Source organism: Panulirus ornatus, chromosome 12, assembly GCF_036320965.1.
Source record: "Panulirus ornatus isolate Po-2019 chromosome 12, ASM3632096v1, whole genome shotgun sequence".
NCBI classification, from domain to species: domain Eukaryota; kingdom Metazoa; phylum Arthropoda; class Malacostraca; order Decapoda; family Palinuridae; genus Panulirus; species Panulirus ornatus.
This window is the reverse complement of record NC_092235.1, coordinates 53,777,570-53,798,975: the sequence shown is the minus strand read 5'-3', so window position 1 is coordinate 53,798,975 and position 21,406 is coordinate 53,777,570. Positions and strand designations below refer to the sequence as shown.

Here is a 21,406-nt window from a genome sequence, read left to right as displayed (position 1 = left end):
ACATATATGTGAGTATATGTAAACCATGGAAAGCTTTGTGGGGCCTGGATGTGGAAAGGGAGCTGTGGTTTCAGTGCATTACACATGACAGCTAGAGACTGAGTGTGAATGAATGTGGCCTTTGTTGTCTTTTCCTAGCGCTACCTCGTGCACATGTGGGGGAGGGGGGGCCATTTCATGTGTGGCAGGGTGGTGGTGGGAATGGATGAAGGCAGCATGTATAAATATGTACATGTGTATATATGTCAGTGTATGTATATGTATGTACACGTTGAAATGCATAGGTATGTATATGTGCGTGTGTGGGCGTTTATGTATATACATGTGTATGTGGTTGGGTTGGGCCATTCTTTCGTCTGTTTCCTTGCACTACCTCGCTAACGTGGGAGACAGCAACAAAGTATAATAAAAAAGTGAAATAAAAATGTATATGTATATGGGTTACTTTGTCTTTCTTTGTCTGTTTCCCAGAGCTACCTTGCTAACATGGAAAATGGCTATCAAGAGGGTGTTTTGAAGTGGTTTGGGCACATGGAGAGAATGAGTGAGGAAAGATTGACCAAGAGGATATATGTGTCGGAGGTGGAGGGAACGAGGAGAAGAGGGAGACCAAATTGGAGGTGGAAAGATGGAGTGAAAAAGATTTTGTGTGATCGGGGCCTGAACATGCAGGAGGGTGAAAGGAGGGCAAGGAATAGAGTGAATTGGAGCGATGTGGTATACCGGGGTTGACGTGCTGTCAGTGGATTGAATCAGGGCATGTGAAGCGTCTGGGGTAAACCATGGAAAGCTGTGTAGGTATGTATATTTGCGTGTGTGGACGTATGTATATACATGTGTATGGGGGGGGTTGGGCCATTTCTTTCGTCTGTTTCCTTGCGCTACCTCGCAAACGCGGGAGACAGCGACAAAGTATAATAAAAAAAAAATATAATATATATATATATATATATATATATATATATATATATATATATATATATATATATATATATATATATATACATACATATATATACAGTATATTATTTCCTGGGGTTGGGGAGAAAGAATACTCCCTATGTATTCCCTGCGTATTGTAGAAGGCAACTAAAACAGGTGAAAGCGGGGGACTGGAAATCCTCCCCTCCTGTTTTCTTTTTCCAAAAGAGGGAACAGAGAAGGGGGCCAAGTGAGGATTTTTCCCTCTAAGGCTCAGTCATCTGTTCATGATGCTACCTCGCTGGCATGGAAAATGGCAAATATGAATAAATTTTTTTCATACTTATTTGCCATTTCCTGTGCTATACTAATCATAATTAATTATGATAATAGTAATAATTATAATGATAATAATAATGATGTCCCTGAGGATAGGGGAGAAAGAATACTTCCCATGTATTCCCTGCCGTGTTGTAGAAGGCGACTAAAAGGGGAATTCCTACCCTCTCGTTTTTAATTTTCCAAAATAAGGAACAGAGAAGGGGGGGCCAAGTGAGGATTTCCCTCAAAGGCTCAGGCCTCTGTTCTTAATGCTACCTTGATAATGCGGGAGATGGTGAATAGTATGAAGAAGAAATAATAATGATAATAATAATAATAATAATAATAATAATAATAATAATAATAATAATAATAATGTCCCTGGGGATAGGGGAGAAAGAATACTTCCCACGTATTCCCTGCGTGTCGTAGAAGGCGACTAAAGGGGAAGGGAGCGGGTGGCTGGAAATCCTCCTCTCTCTTTTTTTTTTTTTTTCCAAAAGAAGGAACAGAGAAGGGGGCCAGATGAGGATATTCCCTCAAAGGCCAAGTCCTCTGTTCTTAACGCAACCTCGCTAACATGGGAAATGGCGAATAGTATGAAAGAAAAGAAAATAATAATAATAATGATTTAGTAATGTATCAGTTTAGCACTGCATCAAAAATAGCTTTGGGAAATAGCTGTACATGGCATACTTTCTCTACATAATTCATTTTGTTTACTCAAAATACTTAGGAGCATGATTTGAAACATTAGATTTTATTGAATGATGGTGAGTTTGGTCAAAATAGCATATCCAGAAAGATGTGGGATTAATTAAAGTAAAAGTGGGTAATAGAATGGTAGAAAATCAATGTTATAAAATTAACAGTTTATGAAAACATCATTTGACCTTCCTAGCAGTCAGGGTTTCTCTTACTTATCAATAATCTACCCAAAACTGACCAGTCATGCTCATGAAAGTAAACCTCCAGATGATACCCCGCAATCTTCAGGAAGAGATGAATGTTATGCTGGTATAGAAATATACCAGCATAACATTCATCTCTTCCTGAAGATTGCGGGGTATCATGATAGATATCATGATAGATATCATGATATGATAGAAATATCATATCACTTAGTATGGAAAGTTTTTAAAGGTTCTGCTGATATTTTAAAGGTGCATTACCTACTTTTACATTATTCAACCTCATATCGTTCAGTGAAATATAATGCTCTAAGTCCTGTTCAGGAGGTATTTCTGTGATTAAAATGAAATAATTAAAGCGCCTAAAACATAATTATTAATATCCCAAAGCTAGTTTTGATGCAAACCTAAATCAATGAATTATTGACAACATTACTGTTACTTTCTCTGCTTTAATAAAATTTCGGTCCTTCATGAAGGGTACTGGTATTTGTTTGTGTTCCTTACTTTGTTTACATGCTTTTATGCTTGATACATTTTTGTTTTGTTTGCTGTCATTAGTTTGTGTTATGTATTCATTTACTTTCATTTCCTTGCTGTATTGGTAGTTGCATTTGCATGTATTTTCTATTATTTTAACACGTTGCTTTACTTGCTTTTATGTTTAGATTTAATTTATTTCATATTTCTTATGTGCAAGTGTTATTTTGAATTGAATTTTATGTTAGATTCTCTCTGTGAGCTTGAATGGCTTTCTTGTTAAAAATATGGTTGATGTATAGTAATTATATTTTAAAATAAAGAAGATTAATACTCTTTTTTATTTCATCCTTGGGATAGGGAAGAAAAATTCTACTGCTAAGCTTGTTGTAAAAGGGACTAAAGAGTGTGGGAGTGGGTGGTGGATACCCTCCCCTTCTTGTATATCAATTTGTAAAAGATGGAAAAGAGGGAGTCAAGTAGGGAGTGCTCATGCTCCTCAAAGGCTCAGGCTTGGGTGTCTAGATGTGTGTGGATGTTAACAAGATTAGAAGAGAGGAGAGATAAATGGTATGTTTCAGGAAAAAACCTGGAGGTTCTGGCTCTAAGTGAAACAAAGCTTTAGAGTAAAGAGGAAGAATGGTTTGGAAATGTTTCAGGAGTAGGATGAGGGACTGATGAGAGGACGATCTAAGGAAAGAGTAGCACTACTCCTGAAGCAGAGGTGAGAGTGTGAGTAAAAATGAAAGTGGATGGTAAGAGATGGGTGATTATTAGTGCTTATGCACCTGGCCATGAAAAGATAAAGATCATGAGAGGCAAGTATTTCGCGAGCAATTGAATGAGTGTCATCAATTTTGATGCAGAGACTAGGTATCTTCGTATTGGGTGATTTGAATGTGAGGTCGAGTAATGTGGCAGTTTATGGTATAATTGGGGGACATGGGGTATTCAGTATTATGAATGGAAACGAACAGCTTGTGGAGTTATGTGCTGTAAAAGGACTGGTGATTGGGAATACCAGATTTAAAAAGAGGGACATTCCCAAGTATATGTGAGTAGGAAGATGGTCAGCGGGCATTACTGGATTATATATTAATTGATAGCTGTGTACTGGTATACGAATCCTACATGCCATACTGACATGCATCCGACTTACGTCCATTTCGAGATCCGACTGGTTGGTCAGAATGGAACTCAGATGTATGTTGGGGAGGGGATGTATATATATTTTATTTGTTTGCCATTTTTCACATTAGCAGGGCAGTGTTGGAGACAAACAAAGACCACATTTGCTCACATCCATTCTCTATCTATTATGTTTAAAGCACCAAAACTACAGCCCCCATCCACAAGCAGGCCTCACAGACCTTTCCATGTCTCCTCCGGTTGCTTCATATGCCCTGGTTGAGTCCACTGACAGCAAGTCGCCTATGTATATCACATCATTCCAATTCACTGTATCATGTGGATGCCTTTCACCCTCCTGCATGTTCAAGCGCCAATCACTAAAAATCTCTTTCACTCCATCCTTCCATCTCTTTAAAATCTAATACACTGGTACATGATATTACCATACAACATAAGAATCTGGGCCAAAGGGAGGATTGCAGAGGATCAAGCCAGTGGTAGCATTTATATGATCCATCTGCCTCTTCTGCCACTACAAGAACCGTATGTTTTGCATGCAAACTCTTTTATGGGACTAACAGATGACTAAGAACAATATTTTTCCCTTTTAACAATATTAGTATTTTTTGTTTTCTAATCATACTGGATTTCATAATGGCAGCAGAACAAAATAATTTGTGATTCATATCCCAGCTGCCGTTGTTACTGTACTCCACCTGCTTTAGGTTACACCATGAGTGAAAAGTTACCTTTGGTGAGGCTGTACCATTGAGAGTACAGTCTTCTCAGGGAACTCATTTAAAAGGAGTTTACATTTCCCTTTCAAAGATGTTATTCCTGAGGTAATTATGAATATCCCAGCTGCTGCCATCACTTTGTAAGGATCACTAAGTTTTCATAGTTCTAATTTGCCATATAAAATACAACACTGGTTTATGCAAAATGTTAGTATGCATTGCATTACAGTACAATATACAATTCAATTTGTACCACCATGATTTAGAGGAAGGGCAGAAAAGGAATGAACCAGAGGTTGTTTTAATACAGTCCATCTACCTCCTATCCTACCTTTCTATTTATGTTTATATTTCTGACACCTGTTCCCTCTGAGAACTCCCATCAAGAGGGTGGCCATTATAGAACAGTCTCGACTTGTCTTTGTCCTTACATAACTCCCTCACATACACCATTTCTATCACTCCAGTACTCTTCCATCCTATTTCCCCATGCCACAGGTGGTCTTCCTCTCACACCAACCACTTTAATTGTAGTATCATACACTTTCCTTGTAAATTCCCCGTCTTGCATTCTTTCCACGTGCCCAAACCATCTCAAAGTATTATGTTTCACTCACTTAACCATTCCAGAATTCATTCCTTACGCATTTCCTGCCATACCACTTCTCTCATACACTCCCTAATTTCTTTCCTCATTCCATATAGTCATACCACGTGCCCATCTCGAATAACTCATTTCTACAGCTTGGATTCTGTGATTCATTCCATGTCCATGTTTTGATTGCATAAGCCAACTAAATTTGTTTTACTACTGTGCTGAGCTTCATTCTCAAATACCTAAATTCATCCAGAACTTCCAGTTCATCACCATTCACCAAATCAACCATTGCCTCCAGCACCTCTTCTCATTTACATAGAACAGTATCATCAGCATATGATACCTGCGAGAGCAATGATTTTGTTCCACCATGATTCAGCAATATGCAGCATAATTCCCCTCCCTGCCCTCATTCTCATCTTGCATAATGCTCAATCCATGAAAACAATAAACAATTATGTGACAATGCACAGCCACAGCCACATTACACACTCCCACATTTATTTCAGGTCATGCTGTCATACAACTATGTACTCTCATACAAGCTTTGATTACATTACATAAGCTCCTAACAATATTTGGAAGTCTGTGCACACTTATAACTTTCTAAATGACTTTCCTAATATCTTTATCCTGAGCCTTTTCTGACTCCACAACAGCCACAAAAAATTTTCCTCTCTTGAACACCTGCCTTCATAGATGTGAAAATCTGGTCTACACATCATATTCACTTCCCAAATGTACCTTGATCTTGAATTAGGATGGACTTCATTATTCCTTTTGACATGAATGGTCTTATTTCTCTATCATTCTTACAATAATTATTTCTATTAACCTTTAGAATGTCTGATTGATCCAAAGGGACTCGTGCACAAAAAATGAAAAAATCCACTAAAATATTTTTTCTTCACTGCACATATGCATATTATTCATAAGGAAAACCCTAAAAAGTGATTTGATTTCTTTTATACTTTTGAGGTAGGGTTTTAAATGGACTAAGTTTAAGGTGAGTGGGTGGCTAGTGTACAGTTTTTTTCCAAGTGTGATCTCAATCGTGCAACAATACCTAACCCACTCCATAACAAACTACCAACACCCAAGCAGAAATAAAAGCTTGTCCCTGTCTCACATTTCAGCAACCTCTACTCATAGATCTCCCCTTCACCAAACAAATATAGCACTAACGAAGTACATACATATTAAAATAATCCCTCAAGCACTAAACAGCTGCCCTTTCATACCCCACCACCATTCAGAAGCAATACTTTCCAGACAAACAAGAGTCACACTTGCCCACTTGTACAGAATATCACCCATTCCTACAACACTGAAATACACCATCTCAACATAACCTAAGACTATTCATGCTCATGATGTAAGAGGAAGACACTGGGCACTTATTACTCAACTGCCCTCTGGTGAGGCTATATCTGGGAGTAGGGTCTCCCCAAAGAATTTCTTATCCCTAAGGAGTCTACATTTCCCTGCCACTAGAAGTAGCACAGCCTTGAGCTGCAGGAGCCTCTGGAAAGAGGTCCTAGATGAAACAAGAACTCTTACTAAGAGATCCTGGGGTAATTAAAGATAACTGAAATGAATATATGTATATCTGATGATAGTATACATTCATGCACTTCCTTGTACTACAATTTTTAACTGTAGTACACATGTATTTCATATGTATGTAATTTTACCTTGTTTCCATATGTGAAACTTTATACTACATAGATAATTGAAGAAATAATCATCTTAAATTGTCAGTTATACTATTGATTTTTTTTTTCTCAAAATATTAGGAATAATACATTCTAAAACTAACCCAAGTTCTTTTTTTTATTGTTTACTTGGGAAGAGACTGTAGCCACATGGAAAATATAAACCTTCTCTGATGTATATGAGTGACTGAGGCAGGCAATTTTTTTTTCCAGCCATGACAAGAGATTGGTGGTGACACCTATAGATAAACTGGTGGAATCAGTATTAGCTGAAAATTCAAATGAGGTGTGGAAACCATTGAGTAGTCAGTTAAGGATGGCAGCAGTGAACCATGCTTCATCAGCTGATGATCATAGCATTTTAAGAGTTTGAAAGCAGTGTTGTAATCCAAGACTCAGGCACACAATTTTCTTCCATGCTGCCTTATTTTTTTCCAGATCAATTCTACTGCAGCATCACTTCCATGGTGCATCATCTTTCTTCATTCCCCACCTTTTCTATTTTTTAGGTGCAATTCTACTCTTCTCTTCTTTCTTGTAGTGTCTTCCTATTCCACATATCTTTCTTCATTCTCTTGAGTTTTTGTCCTGTTGTAACAGTACTCATTTATCATGTATCTTCACTTTCTTACATTTCTGGAAAATAGTTCATATTGTTTCCATTTTCTTAAAGTTAGCATATGTTTAAGCTTTAGTCTACTATCATTACTGAATGTATTTTCTGATAGCACATATTAATTATTGAAGAGTCATGGTACTTATGTGTGGCAATTTCTAATATTGAATTTTATGACTAATGCTTATAGCAGTGATAATTATTTTATGCCTGTTGCTACTCTTAGGCATACCTAATCCACTGTGTTAGCTTCAATGAATAAGAAAGGGAACTGTTTCAGCACATTTGAGAGTTATAAGATCTAGTTTCTCAAATATACCAACATTTCTCTCAGGTGTCTTGTACCATGTAAGTGACAGTGGAAACTGTGTTGAGGTTCTTCAGGCTGATGGTGGCATAAAATGCCTTTTACATCATGAATCCCGGAACTTGCTCGTGGTCATCACGGAAGGCATGGTTTTAGGACAGTTCTCTGTAGCATTAGATGGTTCTGTCACAGAGGTCAATAAGGTTAGTAAAAGTATGTAATATGTTTAAAGATTTTTTTTTTTTTTTTTTTTTTTTTTTTTTTTTTTTATCGCTGTCTCCCGCGTTTGCGAGGTAGCGCAAGGAAACAGACGAAAGAAATGGCCCAACCCCCCCCCATACACATGTACATACACACGTCCACACCCGCAAATATACATACCTACACAGCTTTCCATGGTTTACCCCAGACGCTTCACATGCCTTGCTTCAATCCACTGACAGCATGTCAACCCCTGTATACCACATGACTCCAATTCACTCTATTTCTTGCCCTCCTTTCACCCTCCTGCATGTTCAGGCCCCGATCACACAAAATCTTTTTCACTCCATCTTTCCACCTCCAATTTGGTCTCCCTCTTCTCCTCGTTCCCTCCACCTCCGACACATATATCCTCTTGGTCAATCTCTCCTCACTCATTCTCTCCATGTGCCCAAACCATTTCAAAACACCCTCTTCTGCTCTCTCGACCACGCTCTTTTTATTTCCACACATCTCTCTTACCCTTACGTTACTTACTCGATCAAACCACCTCACACCACACATTGTCCTCAAACATCTCATTTCCAGCACATCCATCCTCCTGCCCACATCTCTATCCATAGCCCACGCCTCGCAACCATACAGCATTGTTGGAACCACTATTCCCTCAAACATACCCATTTTTGCTTTCCGAGATAATGTTCTCGACTTCCACACATTTTTCAAGGCTCCCAAAATTTTCGCCCCCTCCCCCACCCTATGATCCACTTCCGCTTCCATGGTTCCATCCGCTGACAGATCCACTCCCAGATATCTAAAACACTTCACTTCCTCCAGTTTTTCTCCATTCAAACTCACCTCCCAATTGACTTGACCCTCACCCCTACTGTACCTAATAACCTTGCTCTTATTCACATTTACTCTCAACTTTCTTCTTCCACACACTTTACCAAACTCAGTCACCAGCTTCTGCAGTTTCTCACATGAATCAGCCACCAGCGCTGTATCATCAGCGAACAACATTGATCACCTTCCCAACACTATCACCCAACAAGTCATACTTGCCCCTAATTCCAGACTCAGCATAACCTCCTTTCAACCCCCACCATTCAAACAATTAATCCAACAGGAGACATCAACCCCACTTGCACGAATATCCCATTCCTGAAACTATACCATCTCACTTACCTACCGTAACATGTCTCTCTGTATGTACTGAGATAAAAGGACTTTACTGCTTCTAACACTTGTGACCCACACATATTTGGTATCCTCCACAAGAAGCATCTCTATGAAGCTCTACATATTCCCTGCCATAGAATAGCACAGCTTGAGCTGCAGCAGCCTTCTAAAGGTTTCATGTAAACATAACTCTTATACAAACTGATCCTGGGGATCTCTAAAATCTGAAATACATGAATAATCGACTGATGTTACCATTCATGCACTCCTGTACTTCATTTACTGATAACAGTATTTCCATATTAATTTTAACTTCCATATCGAAACTTATCCCTCTGTAATTGAGCAAATTATCCACTTTAGCCTTTGTCATAATACTATTTTGCTCAAATTTCAGCAATCTCAACTAACCCATTCTTCTATTTTATATATTACTTGAAAGAACTGTACCACATGAAAATAACCCCTTTCTGATTATATTACGTGACTGAGGCAGGCAAATTTTATTTTTCGCGCCTGCGGCATTTGCAAACTTTAATAACCTCTGTGGATCTTTTACCAATAATTTCAAACCTAGGTGAACCATTGCACTACTCCATCGACAAGACAGCATAACTGCTCATCCTGATGATCAACATTTTAAAGTTCGAAAATGTTAATCCAAGCTCTCCCACATTTCTCCATGCTGCCTTATTTCTCCAGACAATTCTACGCCCTTCACGAGTTCCATGGTGCCTTTCTCCTCATCCCCTATTTCCTTCTTTAGTCCAAACATCTTTTCTTCTCCTTTTTATGTCTTCTATTCCACATCACTCAACTCTTCATTTGCCTTTTTTCCTCTGCCTGTTCACTTACCTCATTCTTCTTTTATCTTCTTCCCACATTTGTTTTTCTCAAAATGTCTCAATTTTCTTCTACTTTACTAATATCTTACTTTTCATCACCATCACTCCTTTCTAATGATTTCTATCACTTCTTCTATGAAGAGTCATGTATTTGACACTGTTCCCATAATCCATCCATTTCAATTGACTTATGATAATGCTTATTAGTTTAATTATTTTTCCTATTGTACCTGCCTTCCTAATCCACACATCAGTCATATACGAACTCAACTTTTCAGCCATTATTACTACAATCATAGTTCTCTCTTTTCCTAAACATTCCTCTCAATCTTCGTACCATGTTAGCACTGCAAAGTTGATCAGTACTCAGCCTGTGCACTCTCACACATTACACTTCAAATCATGATCCTGCAACTGCTCGTGATTAACACGGATTTAGTTTAAATAAGAAAACTACTTTTGCTGTAATAATCAGCATATGTGCATGTGTGGGCATTTATGTATATACATGTGTATGTGGGTGGGTTAGGCCATTCTTTCGTCTGTTTCCTTATGCTACCTTGCTGGCGCAGGAGGCAGTGACTGAGTATAATAATGATAATAAAAAAAGAAAAAAAGTCACAATACAAAATACCATCAGTAGCTTTATTTCTAACCTGGTAATGCTCTTTGTCCTTCAATTTACTGACATCCCTGCTTTCTTTATAAAATCATTTTAGTTTTTCTGTTTTTTCATCAGTATGCCAATCCCTCTGGGTATCTTGCTTGTGTGTATTTGGATATTTCTTCCCTGGAAATATATTCACTTGGGCCATACATTTTTGTCAGTTCAGTCTATGCATGAAATATCATACAGATGGACTTATTTACACACAACTGCTTTTCCTGCTGTAGTGAGTTGGTGACAGGAAAAGAACAACAGCCTCATTTGCAGATAACCACTCTAGCTGTCATACCTCCCAGGCCCCCAAATCCCAAAAGACTGCTTACCTCCCCATCTTTCCAAGACACTTGCATTCACCTCCCTCACCACCCTGTCCATAAACATCACATACCCCTACTGCAGACCCCCCTTCACCTTGAACTACCCACCCTTCTCTGCACCCACTTGTACATATGCCTTACTCTCTTGATCATTTGTTGTAAGTGATGGAACTCAAAGCAGTGGGAACTGCAGTAGTTTGGAAAAATTGAAGTTTGATAACTAGCAACTGTGTTGGACAACTACAAAGCCTACCCATCCAGAATACAGTTAAAAATGGCATTCCATAGTGCAGTTTTCTTCTGTTCCCTCTGTACCATACCTTCCTGTCTGCCAGTAATTGTAAATCTTTGCATTTCAGGTAAAGTTGAGTGGAAGAACTAATGACATTCAGGTTACCTGGGCAGGCAGTGGCTTGTTGGCTGTTTCAACAGGAGACAGTTCTGTTCGTCTGTGGAATTTAGACTCTGGGGATAATTATGTGTTAAGTTTACAAGGCCCAAGCTATCGTGATCAAGAATATGTCATGTGTTTAAGTTATTCAGAGAATAAAAGTAAGTGAAAAATTGTTATATCTGATATTATGAATATCATATTGGGTATATTCTATATATAATTAGAATATGTGAGGTAAGAGAAATAGTTAATCTATCTGTTTAGTAGGCAGGCTCATGTGAAGTTTTCTTCAAACTTCAGTCACTGCTTAGCCTTCCACACATATCTCTTTTATCACACTCAATCCTTTACTCTCCCACTGAATTTACTGTCTTTGTTACCTAATACTTACTCGACTTACCTTATATGGATGCACTCTTTTCTTCTCTATATACCTATCTATCTATCTGTATCTCTGAAACCTATTCCCTTCGGGAGCTTCCTCAAGGGGGTAGCCATAGTAAAAGAGGCTCCATAATTGGTGAACTCTTTTACTGATTTTACTGTCAGTCTTACTCTTTACTCTCAGACTCATTTTATATAGATACACTTTCTTTTTTATTTTCTATCTAAGTATATCTCTGATGCCTGTGCCCTTCAGTAACTTCTTCAAGGGGGATGGCCACAGCAAGTTTCCACTGTTACTTCTTAGCCTTTAGTGCATCTTCCTTAACAGGCTACAGGCTTGTTTCTTCAGAGGCTCCTACCAAATGTTCCAACTAAGGCTTGTACCTAATGCTCTCTCCTAATGTTCCTACCTGTTACTTCTACCTGATGTGTCTACCTAATGTTCCAAGTTATTACTTCTACCTGATGTTCCCACTTAATGTTCCTATCTACTGTTTCTACCTAATGCTTCTGCCTAATGTTCCAGCCTACTACTTCTATCTATTGCCCTCTCCCATTTTGCCAAAAAGCAGGACTAATGCATAGCACTCACCGCAGGAAAATCTAGCTATAAAGAATGAGTTGTGTGAGTTAAGTGTTGTCGTATGTTATGTGTGACAAGGATAGATTGTATGTTTGTGAACAGAATGTCAGTAGTCCATATGTTGGTGTGGCACAAAGAAAAGACAGTCATTGCTTATTCTTGCAAACATTTTATCAAACTTATTTCTTTACTCCTTTGTGGATTTTACTGTCAATCTTATCCTGTACATACTCAGATTCACCTTATACAGATACATTCTCTCTTAGTGTCTATCTGTCCATCTATCGATCTGCCTATCTTTATGTCTGACAGTTGTTTCCTTTGGAAGCTTCCTAAGAGGGTGGCCATGGTAAAACTGGGCACTCTTTTTTTTTATTGTCTATCTATCCATATCTCTGATGCCCATTCCCTTCTGTAACTCCCTCCTAAACATGGCAAAAGAGTCCTTATAACTGGTGAACTCTTAGCCTTTGATTTCTCATATGGGTCAGAGGAGTGCAACTTGACAACCACTGGAATGCTGGTTCACATGCATGCAACCATCACAAACCCTCTTGATACCTAAATGGGAAGCACTGACAATATACCTCCCTGGTCGGTGGCTGCCTACACAACTATTGTAGTACTGTAGAGATGAAATCATTCACTCCATGTCATTGCCACATCACCACTCTATGAACAGTATTGTGAACTTACATGCAATTTCATATTATAGTGTAACAATGAAACATGAATAATTTTGTGGGCAAGGATGCTTTGTACGGTAGAGTGCCTCACCATAATAGGATTAACTTCACAAGAGTATTATAGCCAGAGCTTGTGTATGTTGATGTCTCAGCACAACAGTTATAACTACAAATAAAGCAACAGCAGCCAGAGGTAGTGAATGGTGCTCCTTCAACACAAGAGAGCTCATATTTCCTGGTAATGGTTTGGAATTTCTGTAAAAGTGTGGATTTCTAGATTAACATATCATTATGTTATTTGTTATCAGGATTCATCTAGCTGTCTGTGAGAACTGTTTTTTACTTATTATTACTTTCATCTATTTTTTCCTGATTTTAAATCTTTACTCTGTTTTCTTTATAGGTTAAATGAGAAGTATCCCTGGCATCACTTGCTCTGTCTTAATTTTCAACATTACTGTTTTTGTTTCCATCACTTTTATAACAATTTAAGGTGTAAATGGCTGAGCACCAGCTTTTATCAAGCCTCTTACATCACGATTTTTCCTGTTATAGATGTAGCAAGTACTAACATTTTTCAAAATGTGGGTAAGATTTTATTATTCAAATTGACTGAAAACTCAATCTTACATCTAAATGAATTAATTTGTGGCTTATTTTCACCCATGTCATCACTAGCATTTAATTCCTTTTCTACAATCAACTTGACACTCACTATGGTTATAAATGATGAAAACCGTGTAAACATCATAGAATGATGAGCAAACCCACTGCTGGGACACAAAAAAAGTAAAAGTATATTTTACCAGAAACTTGTTCACAAAACCTCTGTTTGCCAACTGAGCATAACAAAGACCACCCCTCACATCCCATTGTCTGTGAACAAAACTTAATGAAGACACATCACTATTTCATTTTTAAACATGGTATTAATGCCATACTTCAGTGTATGACTAGCCAACAAGAGCATAGTAACAGTGCAAAGTAATCCTTTAATCATACCAGAGAGCATAGGGCCAAGACTTCTATGTTATGACCTGACTTAGTCTAGTTCCTGAAGGAAAAGAAGCCTCCACACCATCCCACTCACATGCTAGTCTAGTACACCACCTACACTTTGTCCTCCATCCCTACTTCCTTCGGTTTTGGATGCAGCTTGATGGTGTTGACAGAAATGCTGTTTGGAAGGTGCTACATTTATATGGTGTGGAAAGAAAGCTATCAGAAGCAGTGAGAAGTCTTTATCAAGAAAGTGAGGCATGTGTATATGTGAGTTGAAAAGAGAATTTGTTGATTTCAGATGAAGGTGGGTCTGTAGCAGGGATGTGTGATGTCATCATGGCTGTTTAATCTGTTTATGGGTAGGGTGATGAGAGAGTTGAATGTAAGAGTCTTGAAGAGAGGGGCAGTCTGTTGGGGTCCGGTGGCCAGGGAGATGAGTCAGTTGTGGTTTGCTGAGGACATGGCATTGGTGGCAGATTCGGGTGAGAAACTGCAGAACTTGGTTTCTGAGTTTGGAAAATCATATGGAAGGAGGGAGTTGAGAGTAAATGTGAATAAAGACATGGCTGTTAGGTTCAGCAGTGGAGAGAGACAGATTAGTTGAAGTGCAAATTTGAATGAGGAGAATGTAGAGGAAGTGGAGTATTTTAGATACCAGGGAGGGGACATGGCAACAACATGGGAGCTGAAGAAGCCATAGGTTGGGTAAAGAGGTTAAGGTCCTGGGCACACTGAGGAGTATGTGGAGAGGTTATTGCCTCTAAGGGCAAAGATGGGTATGTTTGATGGAATAGTTGTCTCAATGGTGTTGTATGGTTGCAAGGTTTGTGTAGGCCCTATATGAAAAAAAAGTATGGAAGATGGTGGATATGTTAAAAATTAAATATCTGAGGATAATATTTGGTGGGAGGAGGGTTGATCGAATAAGAAATAATAAGTTAGAGAGAGTTGGGGTAGTAAAAATTGTGTATATGAGAAGACCAAGGAGGGTGAGTTGAAAAGGTTAGGACCTAAGGAGAGGATAAGTAAGGAGATATGACTAAACAGTATACATGTCAGGGGTAGATGGAATAAGGAAAAGGGGGAAACCAAGGAGGAGATGGAAGGATGGAATGAAAGATGCTTTGAAATGTCAGGGTTTGAACATGCATGAGCATTTTAGGCATGCATGGGACAGAGTAAATTGGAGCACTGTGGTATTCATGGGGTGACTTAACGGTCAATGGGCTGAACCAGAGCAAATGAACTAGTTGGGGAAACCATGGGAATGTCTTTTGGCCTTGGTTGTGGATAGGTATTTTTTGGTTTTAATGCATAATACATGACTTTTTTTCATACTTGTTTGCTGTACTTTGCTCCATTTTCCTGTGTAAACATTCCTATTGCTAATGCCTTTCCTAAAAATGTTTTCTTTAATCTTAACTCCAGAAATCCTTTGTGCGGGAACAAACCTTGGTAGTGTGGCCATGTGGAAGTTTGAGGAACACAAACTTGGGGAAGATGAATATATGAAAGACCCAGAGAAAGATTGGAAACTGCAAAATCCCACAGTCATCTCTGGGGCTGTTAAACAGGTATGCACAGGTTGGATAAGCCCACTGAACAGTTTGTATTTCTAATTTTTGGATCACATACATCAAATACAACCTCTCATTCCACTTGCACACATCCTCAATTTTTGTGTGATTTAGATCTTTAATGTCCCATCTCCCATGGGAACTTCTTTTCAGGGGTGGATGAACTTTGAAAAGTCTTTTGGCTGTCCTGTCCAGACATAACTTCCTAACATGCCACATACCCCCTTCATCTAACCAGGTCCTCTGACAAATACATTTCATCACTTTCCTTTCATAAAATATCAGCTGTTTTCTCCTATCTCAGTTTTTTATCTTGTCTTCCCAACTTCTGTACATTAGGGGCTAATATACAGAACCCTTAAACACTTATTATGGCTCCTCACATGCATTCCATCACTTGGTCACCTAAGCATAACTTAGTCTTATTATATGTTGGTTCTCGTACCATAAATTCAGATACATAGTCATTCTCTCAAGTTCTCTATGTATTCATTCTCGTCAAATCCACCCCTCCATATATCCACATTTCTTCAGTATCTTATCCTTTATCAACAATTCACTTCATGATACAGTACCTTCCACTGATTTTGTACATAATCTCTCTCATTTGTATGAAACATACTAGTTAATTTTTGGTTGGAAGTATGGAATCTCTTCCATATGTGTGAGACCTGTAGCACTGAGGCTTTTGAGTTATCATTCTTATTTTTGTTGCATTGACATAGCAATTAAGCTTATCTGTATACCATTTCATCTGTTTTACAGGTTTCTTGGGGATCGACTCAGAACTTATTGGCTGTTAATACTGTACGAGATGTGTATATATTGAATGAACAGCACATGGTGGCTAGCTACAAAGATCAGGTTAGTGTGGAAGATTTCGCAGCTTTATTGAGATAGATTTCTAGTAAATCAAATTTGCAGTAACAAACTGAGCAGAAGTCTTTTTTACCCATTATCTTTAACTTGTTCCCTTCTGAGGGTGTGTCAGCTCTTTCTTTGTATTTGCATGTCACAGCCAGATCCCCAGTATTGTCATTTCTCCATTAAAAAAATGGAAATTGCTGTTTTGACTTTTTGTACTACTTTTCTATTATGAAAATGCATTCAAGACTTTAGTCCCCTGTTCCATGCTATGACTCACTTCAGCACCCATTTTTCCATTTGCTGCCATATCCATTCCCAGATACCTAAAGGACCCTTCCTGTTTAAACTTGCTTTCAAACCCTACTGTTTCGCTCCCCTGCTGCACCTCATTACCATACTTTTGTTTGCATTTACTCCCAACTTTCTCTTTTACACACACTCCTAAACTGTGTCACTAACTTCTGGTGTCTCTTTCTGGAGCCTGCAACCAGTGCCTTGTCAGAGGTAATGAGAAACTGATTCATTTCCCATGCTTTCCACCCCAGCATGTCAATAAATGTGTGTTTTGAAAGAATACTGTTCCAGTGTATTGATTGCCCAATGATCTCTCCTCAGGTATCAGTAGTGCAGGTTTCTCCAACGCAACTGTCTGTGGATATATTCTCTGGGGGAAGTCACCTAGAGTTACGTGCAGAAATTCAAGTGAGAGGTGTTCACAACACAGTGGATCACCTCCTGCTATGGAATATGAAGAAAATGGTTGTGTATGAAATAACTTCTGATGCAACCCACCTCAGAGTTGTTGGTTAGTAATGTGAAAGTGCAGAAGATCTGACATATGTATCATACAAGATTTTTGTCCATATCTGGTAATCCATTTTATTCACTTCAAGGAGGACTGCATGTGTAAAATCTAATCAGAATATTTTCAGCAATAATGCTAGGAGGCTTGAAGCAGTTCTTGTAACATATGCTAGTGACCATTCTAATTGGTTTAGCAGTCACTGAAGTTTAGTAGATACCCTTCCCTTTCATTTAAAAAACTGAAAATTTAGAAAAACTGAAAATTTCACCCAATCACTCGCTCCTCTCACAAACCTTTGTCACCCAAACATCACACATCTTTCCAGTTTCTAAAGAAATTCAAAAGCAGTCCTATTTATGCCAGCCACCTTACCACAGTTTGTCTTATGAAAGCCATCCACCACTTCTCCTTTTGCTAAACAACTTCCCACGACTCTCACTTCACATACCTGCACAACTTAAATACCCTACATCTGCCTCCCTATCTTCCAGCACATTCAATAGTCCTTCAGAATATTCACTCCAACTCCTCTTTTCTTCTTCTTTGCTTGTTGCCACTCCACCATATGTTCCCTTTCCTGATGCTCCCAGTTGCTTTCTTTTTTTCCTCATACTGTTCACCTCCACAGACATTTCCTTATTATCCCTGAGGTTTGCCAGTATTCTCTCAACCCAGCTTATGTTTGCCCTGTTTTTTGGGAACAAGTAAACATGAGAGGTGAACTGCTTATATACAAGAGGAATGGACATACAAGAAGCAATGTTAGGAATGCAGCTAGTGATGATTTCATCTCTGATTGGTTGTTAATGATAAACTGTATGATTATATCTAGTATTTTGTAGGGTGATTGAGGGTCACTTTTCCCCTAAAAAATGAAAGCCTCTATAATGTGAAGTCTGGTCACATGTTGGTTTTCCATGTGCAACGTGGGTGCATCTTGTTGATACATTTGGAGAGGTGATGTTTGTGACCTCCACATACTTTATGTTGTAGAGGGTATTACAACCTCATTCTGGTCATGTGAATTCATAGATTATATGGGAGCTCTGGAGATTTTGGTCTGGTTGAAGTTGTTGTTGGTAATGACAAAATTCTTAATCTTCACATTACTTTAGTAGATAATATGTTTGATATGGTTGTGCAAGCTTGATGTCAAAGATTAGGATATAAAGTAGTAATAATTAGAGATTAATTCCTTTTCCTTTGATATGTTCACAGTAACTGGTGTCCAGTCTTAATATTATTCAACATCATATTCTTTCTGATCAGATATTTTTTGATGCTTATCACTTGTTTACCATTGTCAGAGTGTCTTTTTCGACCATGTAATTAAGCCTTGCATACTTTTCATTACTTTCATCTATTTTTCTTGGCATTTATGCTTTCTTCTGTCTTCTCTTTATTTTTATTGATATTCTATCTATCAGGTCACTTGTTTTGTATTAATTTTTTATCATTACTACCACTAATGCTATCACTCTGTAGCACTTACAGGAGACTTTTATTTTGTTTTTGGTGTTCTCAGTGGATGTCATAAGTTGGTAAGGCTTTTAAAATAAGTTTTAAGTTATACATTCTTCTTAATCCAACTTGAACTTTAAATTTTAAAACAGAATTACTGATTTGTGATTTTTTTTAATATATCTTTGCTATCATTAGCACCTACCACCCTTTTACCAGTCATCTTGATACCTACTGTCCCCATAAACCCACTTCAAAAGCCCTGTGTGAAATAGCACCTAGTCTACCTCCAAAATATAACAAAGACTGACCCTTACATTGCACAGTGTCTCCTTATGTACCACTTGATATGAATTTCTTTTCCAGTCTCTAAGTGTTTCATTATATTACAGTACTCGAGATACTGTGTTGCTAAAAACAGTATGGTAACAGTGCAAAGCAGTCGCTTCAGTGTAACAGAAATAAGCTAGGAACTGAGACTGCAGGCTGCAGACTGATTAAGTCTGCCAAACGAATCCCTGTCCATGGCTAACCACCTCCCTCCCTAACTTGCATCTTCATTGATTTGTTTTGTTTTTAAGTGAATTCTTATTACATATTAGAGCTGTTCCACAGATGAAACAGTACAGTAATATTGCAAAATAGTCATATAATTGTAAGTGGAAGCTCTGGAAGGTTACATTTGTGCTGATAATGTGAGGTATGGGGAAGATATTTATAAGCAAGGAGAGAGACATTCTGACATTTTTGCTCGCTTCATCTCTCTCATTTAAAAGCAGTACAGTAACAGAGCATAGCAATTTTTTAATTGTACCAAAAAGTCAGCTTTGAGGCCGAGTGTGTGGGAATGGTGTATGTACAGTACTGTAGTTAACTGTGAAGGACAATGATATTATTATTATCTTTTCTTTCTTTAGTTGTTAAACAAGGCATGAAGATTTTTGTTTCAGATATAAATCGGTATATATGATATTCAAAATTCTGTAATAGTGAGGCTTAGCTTTCTGGTGAGTGAACTGAGCCCCTAATTTAGTGGTTATTCTAAGGTCAAATTCCAGTAGATGAAGCATTATTATGTGGGGTAAGAGTGTTTATGGAAGTAGATGTAGACTGAACGACTGAAATTTGTATCTACATTTGATGATAGATGATGGATGCAAATTCTAGTTTGAGGGAGTGTATGTGTGAAAAGGGTATCCTGTTGGAGAAACCTGAAGAGGTGTACCTAGATCTTTGCATGTGGTGGAGATCTTGCATAAGCCATTCTTTATAATGGTTGTGATGATGTAAAGGATATTTTATACATCATTAACCGTTTCTTTCTTTTGCTTTTGACAGCATCATTTCCATGTGAAGCTGAGAGTGCAGTCTTACATGAAGGCAGCACATATTCCATTGAAGGTGGCAGTGTTCAAGTGCGATCCCTTCAAGGAACTGTAAAACAAACTCTCAACTTCACAGAGAGTGAAGGTGAACCAATTGGTCTTGATGTTTGTGGGAACTTTCTAGTAACTGCCTCACTGCAAGGAATTGTCAAGCTTTGGGACCTGTCAAGGAGGTATGGAAAGTTGTCAGATTAAAAATTAGACCATGCTAGTTCATGAGCAATGTATTTTGTTGTACCATTTTTGCAGTTTCTAAGGACAAGGACAAAATTACAGTATAGTGTGACATATTTTGAATCTTGCTATGATTCCAAGTTTCAGAGAATGTAGTAGTAGTAAGTACAGTCTTAGTGAGAGGGCTGACCAGCTTGTTAGTTTCAGTACATGAGAAAGCATCGTATAGAACATAAAATAAAAATGCTTCAGGATCAGGGCAACCCTTGTGATATGCAGAAGTCCTTCTCTTTAAGTTACTGTATACAAATGCATATGTCTATGACATATACAGTGTTTGATATATGATCTTTCCTCCATAAAAGTGTATCACATTCATAGACCCAGAACTTGATTTGATATTCAGTTCAAGAAATTTTTAAATGCAAAACAAACATACTGAAATTATCATTTCTACAGGGAAGCCAAACCACATACACAAGGCAAGCACATGAGTGAAACTATTAAGGACTTTGGGGAAATCATCTCAGCTCGCTGTAACTGTAATGGTACTCGAGTCTCCATTGCTGTGGCTCAGACATCTCTTCTCCCAGATCCCAAGCTTTACATTTGGGATATAGAAAATGATAACATTACATATTTCAATTTTGCTTCGGGCCATCCAGAGGATGATGATGTTGATGGAACTGCTCCACCTAACTCAGCTGAAAGTTCTAGTTCCAAAGATGGTGGTTTACATGACAGGTGAGTAATGTATATGTAAAAATATCTGGGATTATCATATATAAAAAAGTTATTAAACACAAAATGAGAAAGATATAATAGCATTTGGTAATTTACATTATAAGACAGGAGTGTAATTGAGACAGGCAATTCAGTGGATTAGAACTTTGATAAAGAAACTGTGATTACAGAGCCTTTTACATTTTTTTGTTTAAATAGAAATTTGGACAGTGATATGCCTGATGCAAGTGAAAATGGGTGAATGTGATATTTGATGTATATTGATGACATATGATAAAGGCTGTATTCGTTGGGCAGAAATGCTACTCTTTTTTTCCCATTTTGACAAGTAAGGTAAAGACTCTGAACCTATATGGTTTGTCGATATATAAGTTCAATATAGATATATAAAG

General features: G+C 38.0%; 1 protein-coding gene across 1 annotated transcript in view; it reads left to right on the top strand.

The window, feature by feature from the left end:
- rempA (intraflagellar transport protein rempA) overlaps nucleotides 1-21,406 on the top strand; it is a 107,436-nt gene that overhangs the window by 15,067 nt on the left and 70,963 nt on the right. The window contains exons 6-12 of the mRNA XM_071667897.1: nucleotides 7,765-7,940; nucleotides 11,309-11,501; nucleotides 15,430-15,575; nucleotides 16,344-16,442; nucleotides 17,061-17,250; nucleotides 20,050-20,269; nucleotides 20,730-21,014. Of these exons, the coding sequence (XP_071523998.1) occupies nucleotides 7,765-7,940; nucleotides 11,309-11,501; nucleotides 15,430-15,575; nucleotides 16,344-16,442; nucleotides 17,061-17,250; nucleotides 20,050-20,269; nucleotides 20,730-21,014 (1,309 nt within the window). The remainder of the gene's footprint in view (nucleotides 1-7,764; nucleotides 7,941-11,308; nucleotides 11,502-15,429; nucleotides 15,576-16,343; nucleotides 16,443-17,060; nucleotides 17,251-20,049; nucleotides 20,270-20,729; nucleotides 21,015-21,406) is intronic.